The sequence below is a fragment of the Oncorhynchus masou genome, chromosome 21 (assembly GCF_036934945.1).
Source record: "Oncorhynchus masou masou isolate Uvic2021 chromosome 21, UVic_Omas_1.1, whole genome shotgun sequence".
Classification (NCBI taxonomy): domain Eukaryota; kingdom Metazoa; phylum Chordata; class Actinopteri; order Salmoniformes; family Salmonidae; genus Oncorhynchus; species Oncorhynchus masou.
In genome coordinates, this window is record NC_088232.1 from 40,114,940 (window position 1) to 40,127,322 (window position 12,383).

The 12,383-nt window shown below is 46.3% G+C and overlaps 1 protein-coding gene across 2 annotated transcripts in view; it reads left to right on the top strand.

Annotated features, from left to right (window-relative positions):
• The window catches only part of LOC135508341 (AT-rich interactive domain-containing protein 1B-like), a 322,882-nt gene extending 312,456 nt beyond the window's left edge, over nucleotides 1-10,426 (top strand). For both annotated transcript variants that reach the window (XM_064928452.1, XM_064928453.1), the window contains exons 14-21: nucleotides 3,055-3,193; nucleotides 4,321-4,499; nucleotides 5,146-5,272; nucleotides 5,350-5,469; nucleotides 5,566-5,641; nucleotides 5,788-6,847; nucleotides 6,977-7,107; nucleotides 7,319-10,426. In XM_064928452.1, coding sequence (XP_064784524.1) covers nucleotides 3,055-3,193; nucleotides 4,321-4,499; nucleotides 5,146-5,272; nucleotides 5,350-5,469; nucleotides 5,566-5,641; nucleotides 5,788-6,847; nucleotides 6,977-7,107; nucleotides 7,319-9,289 — 3,803 coding nt within the window. In that variant the 3' untranslated portion in view covers nucleotides 9,290-10,426. The remainder of the gene's footprint in view (nucleotides 1-3,054; nucleotides 3,194-4,320; nucleotides 4,500-5,145; nucleotides 5,273-5,349; nucleotides 5,470-5,565; nucleotides 5,642-5,787; nucleotides 6,848-6,976; nucleotides 7,108-7,318) is intronic.
• The last annotated feature ends 1,957 nt before the right edge of the window (nucleotides 10,427-12,383 follow it).

A 12,383-nucleotide genomic window follows, 5' to 3' on the forward strand; every position in this document is an offset into this window, starting at 1 on the left:
CTAAATGTGTATTTGAACCCAATAATGGTTGAATTCAAGAAGTTTAAGCTGCCTATCAATCATTGTTTTTGAAACCAATGGACAGCCAGTGAAAAATGCACTCTTGCAACAGCTGCATAATGCAGATCCCAGCCTATGGAATAAAAGTGGGATTAATTCATGCTGTAAAATAATAATAATCCGCAGACCTAATGGACACATGCTCAAACTTGCACACTTTTGATAGACTTAAAGGGGCAATCTGTAGTTGGTACATACACTTTTGGACGTATAAATTATAGATATTAATGTAAAGATATAATTTTATCATAGTATTATATGCAGTAGAATGCGATGGGTTAGAATAAGCCTACACAACCAAACCATAAAGTCAAATTTAATATCCATATATGGCCAGCTATGTACCGTAAACTTTAACATTTATTTATCCTGCAATAGATGTTGTTCAATTGGTAACATACATTTGTGTCTTCTTCTAATGCCTCTTAAGGGGAAAGTAATCTAAAAGTAACTGAATATAATCAAATTATGTTATTGAGTTTGGGTAATCCAAAAGTTACATTACTGATTACAGTTTTGGACAGGTAACTAGTAACTGTAGCGGAATACATTTAGAAAGTAACCTACCCAACCCTGTTAGTGAGATAGGCCCCAGCGGGCCCTCTGATAGGCTAAAAGGATTTGGGGCCTCACATACATGGCCTTCGGAAAGTATTCAGTCCGCCTGACTTTTTCCACATTTTGTTATGTTACAGCCTTGTATTAAGATGGATTCATTAAAAACCATCCTCAGGAATCTACACACAACACTACATAATGACAAAGAAAAAAATATTTTTTAAATAATTTTTAGCAAATGTATTAAAAATAAAAAACAGAAAAACCTTATTTACATAAGTATTCAGACCCTTTGCTATGAGACTCGGAATTGAGCTCAGGTGCATCCTGTTTCCGTTGATAATCCTTTTTTTGTAACAAATTGATATTTACAGTCTTGTCCCATCACTGCAACTCCCCTATGGACTCGCGAGAGGTGAAGGTCGAGACGCCGTGCATCCTCCGAAACACGGCCCTGCCAAACCACACTGCTTCTTGGCACACTGCTCACTGAACCCAGCCGCACCAATGTCTTGGAGGAAACACCGTCCAGCTGGCAACCGATGTCGCAGGAGCCCAGCCCGCTACAAGGAGTTGCTAAAGCGCGATGGGGCAGGGAAATCCTGGCTGGCCAAACACTGGGACAATTGTGCGCCGCATAGATCTCCCGGTCACGGCCGGCTGTGACACAGCCTGTGATTGAACCCGGGCCTGTAGTGACGCCTCAAGCACTGCGTAGCAGTGCCTTATACCGCTGCACCTCCATTGATCATCCTTGAGATGTTTCTACAACTTGAGGTCTAACTGTGGTAAATGATATTGATTGGACATGATTTGGAAAGGCACACACCTGTCTATATAAGGTCCCACAGTTGACAGAGCATGTCAAAGGAAAAACCTAGCCATGAGGTCGAAGGATTGTGTTGAGGCACAGATCTGGGGAAAGGTACCAAAAAGCATTGAAGGTCCCCAAGAACACAGTGGCCTCCCTCATTCTTAAATGGAAGAAGTTTGGAACCACCAATATTCTTCCTAGAGCTGGCCGCCCGGCCAAACTGAGCTATCGAGGGAGAAGGGCCTTGGTCAGGGAGGTGACCAAGAACCCAATCTTCACTCTGACAGAGCTCTAGAGTTCCTCTGTGGAGATGGGAGAACCTTCCTGAAGGATAACCATCTCTGCAGCACTCCACTAGTCAGGCCTTTATGGTAGACTGGCCAGACAGAAGACACTCCTCAGTAAAAAGCACATGACAGCCCGCTTGGAGTTTGCCAAAAGGCACCTAAAGACTCTCAGACCAGGAAAACAAGATTCTCTGGTCTGATGAAATGCCAAGTGTCACTTTTGGAGGAAACCTGGCACCATCCCTACAGTGAAGCATGTTGGTGGCTGCATAATGCTGTGGGGGTGTTTTTCAGTAGCAGGGACTGGGAGACTACACAGGATCGAGGGAAAGATGAACACAGCAAAGTACAGAGAGATCTGGAGGGGCTTCGGGACAAGCCAGGAGTGGCTTCGGGACAAGTTTTTGAATGTCCTTGACTGCCCCAGCTTGAGCCCGGACTTGAACATCTCTGGAGAGGCCTGAAAATAGCTGTGCAGCAATACTCTCCATCCAACCTAACAGAGCTTGAGAGGATCTGCACAGAAGTATGAGAGAAACTCCCCAAATATAGGTGTGCCAAGCTTGTAGCGTCATAGCCAAGAAGACTCGAGACTGTAATTGCTGCCAAATGTGCTTCAACAAAGTACTGAGTAAAGGATCTGAATACTTATGTAAATGCAATATTTCTATTTTGTATTTTTTATAAATTAGCAAACATTTCTAAAAACCTGTTTTTGCTTTGCCATTATGGGGTATTGTGTGTAGATTGATGGGGGCGGGGGGACAATTGAATACATTTTAGAATAAGGCTGTTACGTAACAAAATGTGGAAAAAGTCAAGGGGTCTGAATACTTTCCGAAGGCACTGTATGTCACCCCTGTCCTTGGCCATGGTGGTGGCATGGTTGTTACATTTACATAAGGGAAATGCTGCAAACAGGGAATTTCAGAGTCACATGAAATGACTAAGAGGTTTTGGCCTGGGAAACCCCTCTCAACCCCCTAACCCCCGCTCCTCAGCTCCCCCCACGCTAAATCTGCCTGGTCTCTATACACTAAATTGGACATTTCCTATTAATTTGTAACCAACTGTGTGTTCTATCTCTCTCTCAAATGTTCTCTCTTTCCTTGTATCTCTCTCTCCTCTCTTAATTTCTCTCTCTCAATTTCTCTCTCTCTCAAATTTTTATTACAGGCTGCTACACATGAGAACGGTGGCGTATGACAACTGAGGGTTGAATGTTTATATACTGTAGGGTTTTGACCCAATAAAGGTGATTTAAAAATGTTCACCCTCTCTGCTCCCCCCCTATCTCTCTCTTTCTCTCCCTTTATCTTTCGTGCTTTCTAACAGCTAACTCAGGGTCCGTTCAGGGCCCCCAGACCCCCCAGTCATCAGGCAGCAGCTCCATGGCAGAGATGTCAGGTGACCTGAAGCCTCCCACCCCAGCCACCACCCCCCAGGGACAGGTCACCCCCATCCCAGCCAGCAGGTATACCATGATCCCCTCTCATTCAAGCACTCCCACTGCTGAGAGTGTATGTGACTGTGTTTGTATGTATACATACCATATATATCCTCTTTACCTCAGTTAGTATCACTGTACGTACAGTGCCTTCAGAAAGTATTCAGACCCCTTGACTTTTTCCATATTTTGTTAGGTTACAGCTTTATTTTAAAATTAATTAAATTGTTTTTGTCCTTATCAATCTACACACAGTACTCCATAATGACAAAGCAAAAAGAGGTTTTTCAAACGTTTTGCTAATTTATAAAAAGAAGACATAAGTATTCAGACCCTTTACTCAGTACTTTTTTGAAACACCTTTGGCAGCGATTAAAGTCTTCTTGGGTATGACGCTATAAGCTTGGAACAACTGTATTTGGGGAGTTCTTCTCTGCAGATCTTCTCAATCTCTGTCATTTTGGATGGGAAGGGTAACTGCACAGTTATTTTCAGGACTTCCCAGAGATGTTAGAGTCTCATAACAAAGGGTCTGAATACTATTTCTGTTTTTTATGTTTAATAAATGTTCAAACATAAAAATAAAAAATAAACTGTTTTTGCTTTGTCATTATGGGGTATTGTGTGTAGATTGCTGAGGAGTTTTTGTTATTTAATCCATTTTAGAATAAAGCTGTAACGTAACAATGTGGGGAAAGTCAATGGGTCTGAATACTTTCCGAAGCACTGTATATTAAAGTGTTTAGGTCAGGTGTGTCAAACATATGGCCCACGGGTCGGATCTGGGCAACGAGGGGGTCCAATCCGGACCGTGGGTGGCTTGAGTAAAAAAATAAAATTATATCAAATGTGATTTGTGGGGGAAACAAACTCAATATTCTTTAAATGGACTAAAACCTAATGAAAAGTGTGTAGAAATAATAAAGGACCTTTATTCATACAGTTTCTTGACCGTGTCCAGCTCAATAATCACCCTAAATAAATTCCAAGAACAATGGACTATTTTTAGCAAATTTTGACAACAAGGAAATATAGCACCTTTTCAATGTGGCCCTACAGACCTCGTTGAAGACCGAATGCGCCCCCCGGGGGAAAATGAATTTGACAGCCCTGGTCTAGATCCTCACCTTTTACCCCTCTCCCTCTATCTCTAGGAGCAGTGTTGTGAGTGTGCAGGACCCGTTCTCTGAGGTGAGCGACCCAGCCTTCCAGAAACGTAACTCTCTCCCCCTGGTGGGCTCTGGGGGTGTGTACCAGCAGGGGGTCAACTTGCCCCCTAACATGATGATGAGGATGCAGTACGAGAAGGACCCCTTCGTTGGCATGAGAAAGGGTGAGTAAAACATGGACCCAGGCACTGGCACAGACGTACCACCATACAGTACACAGCAATAAGCTGATGAGTTGTACAAACATGACAAATGCAGAGCGTAGTCCTACTGCGACTTTACTGCACTTTGTGTCCTCTACTAGGGTTGTTAGTTGCCTGTCTGAGCACATGTCCGTGCCGGGCAGGCTGGCTGGTGGTGTACAGAGCGGGACACATACCCGTGTTTTACTGTTATGACTGGAACGTCAAAGCTGTTTGTCAAAGGCACTTTGCATGTATTAGTCACTCAGATGTCATTGTCTCTCGTCCTAACTTCATCTTTCCATTTGACCTTTTTTACCTTATGCAGTTTTTTCCCCTGTCTTTTGGGCAACACCTGATTTGACTGACTGTTGATTTGGACTGGTTCACCTCTGAGAGCAGAGGATGATTGGAGTTTGGATGCTGGGTTCTGAGAAGTGTTGTCTCTGAGTGAATAACACAGCTGGGTTGTCAGGAGGATCTCCTGATCATGCTGAAAGAGATGATTATTAGTAGGAGACTAGTGCCACCTAGAGAATAAACCATTACATCAACAACACTAGAAATATACACTGTGTTTCCAGCATATTGTCCATTCATACTGTGTTCCTCTGGTCATTCTCCACAGTGGCAGGAGGGGAGCCCTACATGCCAGGCCAGATGATCAGTGGTGGCATACAGGATATGTATGGCAGGTCTACATCAGGCATGGGCCAGCGCTGCCCCTACCCATATGGACCAGGCTACGACAGGAGGTAAGCAGTTTAGAAACCAATTCTGCCTTGTTAACATATATTCATGCAATCTGAAGGCTTGACTGTCTGTCTTTCAGACCAGACCATCTGATGGGGATGGAGGGGAGCATGGGCCCCCCCGGGAACCAGAGCAACATGGGACCTTCCAACAGCGAGGGCAGCATTTACTCTCCCAACAGATACCCCTCGCAGCAGAGGTGAGGAGCACCACCATCAACCATAATAGTGTTTGTGTTGATGTCTAGAAACGTCCGTTCTGTTCCTCAGCGACTAATTGATTTCCTCCTCTGCAGACACGAAGGCTACGCGCAGCAGTACCCTGGCATGTCATATGGAATGCACCCCTCAGGGATGTACCCTCAACAACAGGTGAGAGACAGACACACTAAGGAGCTCATTGAGCAGGCCTCGTGATGCAGGCACAGCAGAGTTAGTTTCATGATTGGTTTAGAATTGAATGTTATTGTAATAAAATAATCACATTGGAATCTTTTGCTTCTCCACATGGCTACAAGCGCACCATGGAGAGCATGTACGGGTCCCCAGGCAAGAGACATGAGGGGGAGATGTATGGCCCCCCAGCAAAGAGACATGAGGGGGAGATGTACGGCCCCCCAGCAAAGAGACATGAGGGGGAGATGTACGGTCCCCCAGCAAAGAGACATGAGGGGGAGATGTACGGCCCACCAGCAAAGAGACATGAGGGGGAGATGTACGGCCCCCCAGCAAAGAGACATGAGGGGGAGATGTACGGCGCCCCAGCAAAGAGACATGAGGGGGAAATGTACGGCCCTCCAGCAAAGAGACATGAAGGGGAGATGTACGGCCCCCCAGCAAAGAGACATGAGGGGGAGATGTATGCCATGCAGTATAGGGGCCAGCAGCCTGACATGTACAACCACTACACCACTGGTTACTCTGGACCTGAGAGGAGGCCCATGCAGGGCCAGTTCCCCTACCCTTCCCCTTATAGCCGAGAACGCATGCAGGCCTCTGGCCAGGGGCAGCACCCCATGGGCCCCCAGATGATGTCCGGGGGGCCACCCTCTAACAACGGAGTGGAAGGTCCCCAGGGGCCCAACATGTGGCCCTCCAGGACAGACATGGGTTATCCCTACCCCAACAGACAGGGGGCACCCTCCCAGGTACCGCCATACGGTCCTATGGGGAGAGGAGATGATTTGGAGGGCCGACCCATCCAGGATGGTCAGTGGCTTGGGCACGGAGGCCATCGCCAGTCCTCCTACATGTCAGGTGGTATGACCCCCATGTCCTCCCGCCAGCCCCCCTCTGCATACCAGACCTCCCCCTCCATGGCCAACCACCTGCCCCGAGCCCCCAGCCCCGGCTCCTTCCAGCGCTCCATGGAGGCACGCATGTCCCCCAACAAAGCTGTCTTTATGGGCTCCATGAAGATGCCAGGCAAACCAGGGATGCCCATGCCAGGGCAGGGTAATGGGCACCCAGGCCAAGTCGCACCTAACCTGCTGAGAGATCTCAACTACCCTCTAGGATCTGTAGAGGCTACCATGCCCGTTTTCAAGCCACGTCGCAAAATTACCTCAAAAGACACTGGTAAGAGATCTAATGTCTTTCTAATGTCCTGTAAAGTCAAACTAGCACTGGGATTATGGTGATCATCTTGATATCTGTGACAGGTATTAATTACAAACCTTCCTCCTCTAACCCCTGTGTTCTCCACAGGAACCCCAGAGGCGTGGCGAGTGATGATGTCTCTGAAGTCAGGTCTGCTGGGTGAGAGTACGTGGGCCCTGGACACCATCAACATTCTGCTGTATGATGACAGATCTGTGGCCTCCTTCACCCTCACACAGGTAACTGGAGACACTCTACACACTCTTCTCTTACTATCGTTCTTAACCATACCGGGATTGAGTCTTGATGTCACTGAAATTATTTACATTTAGTCATGCTTGACAGTTCTCCACCCCAACACAAAGCAAAACATCTTTATCAGAATACGCTGTAGATAATAAGGGATGCTAAAGTGCCCTAATGCCATTTGTTATTTTGTTGTGTCTGCAGTTGCCTGGCTTCCTGGAGCTGATAGTGGAGTACTTCAGACGCTGTGTGATGGAGATCTTTGGCATCCTGGAGGAGTATGAGATAGGGACCATCGGCCAGAATACCCTCCTTGGGGCTGAAGCCTGTGACCAGGGGGAGGAGCTGACCTCTGAACCTGAGATGGACTGTGAGGCCAGCCCACCAGAGCCTGAGCAGGAGCAGGAGGTGGAGAGGGGGGAGACGGGGAAGGGGGAAGTAGAAAAGGGGGAAGAGAAACCTGTTGACATCACAGAGAAAATGACAGCGGAAGGGATGTCACCCCTCAGTGCAACGGAACCAGCTCCTGAGGGAACGAAGGAGGAATCTGAAGCCGAGATGAAGGTGAAGAAGGAAGAGGGGGAGAAAGAAAAGGAGGGGGAGAAAGAAAAGGAGGGGGAGAAAGAAAAGGAGGAGGAGAAAGAAAAGGAGGGGGAGAAAGAAAAGGGGAAAGAGAATGAGGAGAGTGAAAAGCCAACCGAGAGTAAGGAAGCCTCAGCTGAAAGTAAGGAAGACTCTTCTTATCAGGCTCCTTCAGAGCACGAGCCAAGGCCACAACAGGCCAGCAAGTACGACAAATTCCCTGTCAAGATCCTGCACAAAGAGGACCTGATTGAGGACACGACAGAGCAGCTGGGTCACGTGACAGAGTTCACTAGCGGACTGCTCCACTGGCAGGCAGGCGGGGGTGATTCCACCGCCCACATCCAGGCCCACTTTGAGCGCAGGGGAGAGCACCCTGACAGGATGGATGGAGAGAGAGATGAATGTGCCAGTCTCAATAAAGAAAAGGACACAGAGGGGGGAAAGCAGACAGAGATGGGTATCACTGCCACCATCGATGATATACTGTGTGCCCGGTTAGGGGCTTTGTCAGAGGGCCACCCTACCCACTCTGCCCCTACCTACCCCTTCAGGCTGCACCAGGGAGGGGGCCACCAGCACATCACCCTGCTAGAGGACGAGCCCCGCTGTCTGGACGAGGCTCCCCTCTCCACGTCCTCCCCCTGGCAGGACTCCCTGGCCAAACGCTGCCTCTGTGTGTCCAACATCATCCGCAGCCTCTCCTTCATCCCTGGGAACGACTCAGACATGTCCCATCACCCAGGCCTGGTGCTGATCCTGGGCAGACTGCTGCTGCTCCACCACCAGCACCCAGAGAGGAAGAGGACGCTCCCTAGCTACCAGAGAGAGGATGTGCAGGAGCGGGGCCTGGCCTGCAGTAAGGATGAGTGGTGGTGGAACTGTCTCGCTACACTCAGGGAGAACACCTTTGTCACTCTGGCTAACATCTCTGGCCAGCTGGACCTGTCCCTCTACCCAGAGACCATCTGCCTGCCCATCCTGAACGGCCTGCTCCACTGGATGGTGTGTCCCTCTGCCGAGGCCCAGGACCCCTTCCCCTCAGGCACCCCCCACTCGCCCCTCACCCCCCAGAGACTGGTGCTGGAGTGCCTTTGCAAGCTGAGCATTCAGGACAACAACGTGGACCTGCTGCTGGCCACGCCGCCCTTCAGCCGCCAGGAGAAGCTGTATGCTACCTTGGTGCGTTACGTGGGCCAGCGTAAGAACCAGGTGTACCGCGAGATGGCCGTGGCCACCCTATCCAACCTGGCTCAAGGAGACTCTACGGCAGCACGCGCCATCGCCATACAGAAGAATAGTGTGGGTAACCTGATGGGCTTCCTGGAGGATGGAGTGAGCATGGCCCAGTACCAGCAGAACCCCCACAGCATGCTGCACATGGCCCACCACCCCCCCATGGAGCCCCCCAGCATTAACATGATGTGTCGGGCTGCCAAAGCTCTGCTGGCTATGGCCAAGGTGGAGGAGAACAGGCCAGAGTTTGTCCTGTATGAGGGACGAATCCTGGACATCTCCATCTCCTCTGTGCTCAACCAGGGGGTGACCAGAATCATATGTGAAGTACTTTTTCAGTTTGTAAAAAAATTATGACAGCAGGATAGACGGACCTGAGCCAAGAGACAGACAGAGAGACGATGAGAGGAACACGTTATTCTGTGGTTTTATATTTTTATTTAAATGAAATGGAAGAACTTTTTTTTTAGATATAAATATATATATAGCTCCTCTGCCCCCATTAACGCTTTGGTTTTGGGATTTGAAAGATGATTTTAATACAGATATTTAATACCTGCTGTTGTTTAAGTGTATATTGTTTGAATACTTATTTTTTCTTTGTTTTCTTTTGTTTAACCAAAGCTGGTGCCAGATTTTGGAGAGGATTCTTTCATTTCATTTTTCTCTTTTGAAATGTTTTGGAATTGTATAAATGTTCATATCTGTATTGACCATATGTGGTTTGTTTTCTTTACAAAGATCATATTTATTTAAATGGTGAAAAATATTGTAGATTAAACTTAACTTGCCAAACTTTCAGAAAAAGAGAACACTGATTTTAAACAAACATGTAAATGTTTCAATTGCTGGAGAAAAATGTGCAATAGGCCAAGTGCGAGTTGTCTGTTCATGGCACTTGCAATATGTAATTTTGACCATGGGTAGGCAGTGTTGCATCAGCCAATTAGATTTTTTTTTTAACAGTGTCGAATGTTTGACTTGCTTCATTGTTGTCACTCATTGCTACCACATCCGGGAGTCAACCTTCACAAAAGAACAGTATCTTAAGCACCCGTGTTGCATTTATTTTATTTCCTTTTTATCTCAAGTTGGCACTATGTTCTGTATATAGACTGTTGTACATTGGAACCACTTTCACTTTACATTCACTATCAAAAAAAGTGTCAGATTATTACAACTACTTTTTATTATTGGTGAGATTTGTTATTGTTATTATACATATTTTGTTATTGGGGTCAGATATTTGAACCTGGAGGTTGTGTAGGTCTCTGTATGTATAACGTTCCTCTACGCATTGTACTATAGCTTCAAGCTGATCAAAACAATATTTGGTCATCAAACGTGAAAGTGCCAGGGTCAGGGATAACTCGCTGAGGTTACAGAACTTGTGAATATATTTATTTTATTGTATGTCCTCCATTCATGTAAATGGGTATATTTTTGAGCCAAGACAATGTAGTTCAAAAATAAACCTCAGAAAAGAACCCACAACACACACAAAATATGACAACTCATTGTAAATCAGACTTTTTTCTTCTGACTCATTGACTGTCTTTGACTTGATATACATATTTATACTCTGTGTTCCAGCATGTTATGAATAAAATGTACATTGACTATTTGAGAGCTTGGGACTGTAACGTTCTATCTGCAAAAAGAGCGCACACTGGTGACTGTAACTGTACTGCTAGCAACAATTGAATTGCGTTTTTTTTTTGCCAATGTTTAGTGACAACGGCCCTATTCAACGGGTGTTCGTAGATTCATCAGTTATTCTGTGCCCTGGCACACTCTGAAATCAGAGTAGATAGCCAGAGTGAATTTACAAACGCACCCTGTATAGATAGAGAACATTGAACAGAACAATATGTTGATCCAATTGGAGATAGAACTTTATAGTCCCAAACTCTCATATTGTTAAAGGTCCAATGCAGCCATTTTTTATCTCAATATCAAATCATTTCTGGGTAACAATTAAGTACCTTAATGTGATTGTTTTCAATTAAAATGGTCAAAAATAAACAAAAATAGCTTCTTAGCAAAGAGCAATTTCTCAAGCAAGAATTCTGCTAGGACTGTCTGGAGGTGGTTTGAGTGTGGAGAGGAAAACTGAAAATGACCTGTAATTGGCAGAGAGGTTTGGAACTATCTCTCTTATTGGTCTATTAATTAATTAACCGCCTGGTGATTTCACCAGGCAGGCCAATACTCCATCCCACCAAAACAGTCTGAAATTTCAGGCAGTCTTTTCAAACAGTTCTTACACTTAAAGGGCATTAAGTGGAATGTGCGGGGGAGAGGGGTGACATGGTTGAAAACAAGGCGGGCCGCAACGTTCTGGATAAGTTGCAGGGGTTTGATGGCACAAGTGGGGAGCCCAGCAAACAGCGAGTTGCAGTAGTCCAGGCGGGACAGTGCCTGAAGTGCCTGAATTAGGACCTGCACCGCTTCCTGTGTAAGGCAGGGTCGTACTCTATGGATGTTGTAGAGCATGAACCTGCAGGAGCGGGTCACTTTTTTGATATTTGCAGAGAATGACTGGATGTTGTCCAGGGTCGCACCAAGGTTATTTGCACTGGGAGGGTGACACTGTCAACCATGATGTAGAGGTATTTGAGCGGGCAGGCCTTCCCCACGTGGAAGAGCAGTTCTGTCTTGTAGAGTTTAAAAAAAATAAAAATATTTAACCTTTATTTAACCAGGTAGGCTAGTTGAGAACAAGTTCTCATTTGCAACTGCGACCTGGCCAAGATAAAGCATAGCATTGTGAACAGACAACACAGAGTTACACATGGAGTAAACAATTAACAAGTCAATAACACAGTAGAAAAAAAAGAGAGTCTATATACATTGTGTGCAAAAGGCATGAGGAGGTAGGCGAATAATTACAATTTTGCAGATTAACACTGGAGTGATAAATGATCAGATGGTCATGTACAGGTAGAGATATTGGTGTGCAAAAGAGCAGAAAAGTAAATAAATATAAACAGTATGGGGATGAGGTAGGTAAAATTGGGTAGGCTATTTACTGATAGACTATGTACAGCTGCAGCGATCAGTTAGCTGCTCAGATAGCAAATGTTTGAAGTTGGTGAGGGAGATAAAAGTCTCCAAATTCAGAGATTTTTGCAATTCATTTCAGTCACAGGCAGCAGAGAACTGGAACGAAAGGCGGTCAAATGAGGTGTTGGCTTTAGGGATGGTCGGTGAGATACAGCTGCTGGAGCGCGTGCTACGGGTGGGTGTTGCCATCGTGACCAGTGAACTGAGATAAGGCGGAGCTTTACCTAGCATGGACTTGTAGATGACCTGGAGCCAGTGGGTCTGGTGACGAATATGTAGCGAGGGCCAGCCGACTAGAGCATACAGGTCGCAGTGGTGGGTGGTATAAGGTGCTTTAGTAACAAAACGGATGGCACTGTGATAAACTGCATCCAGTTTGTTGAGT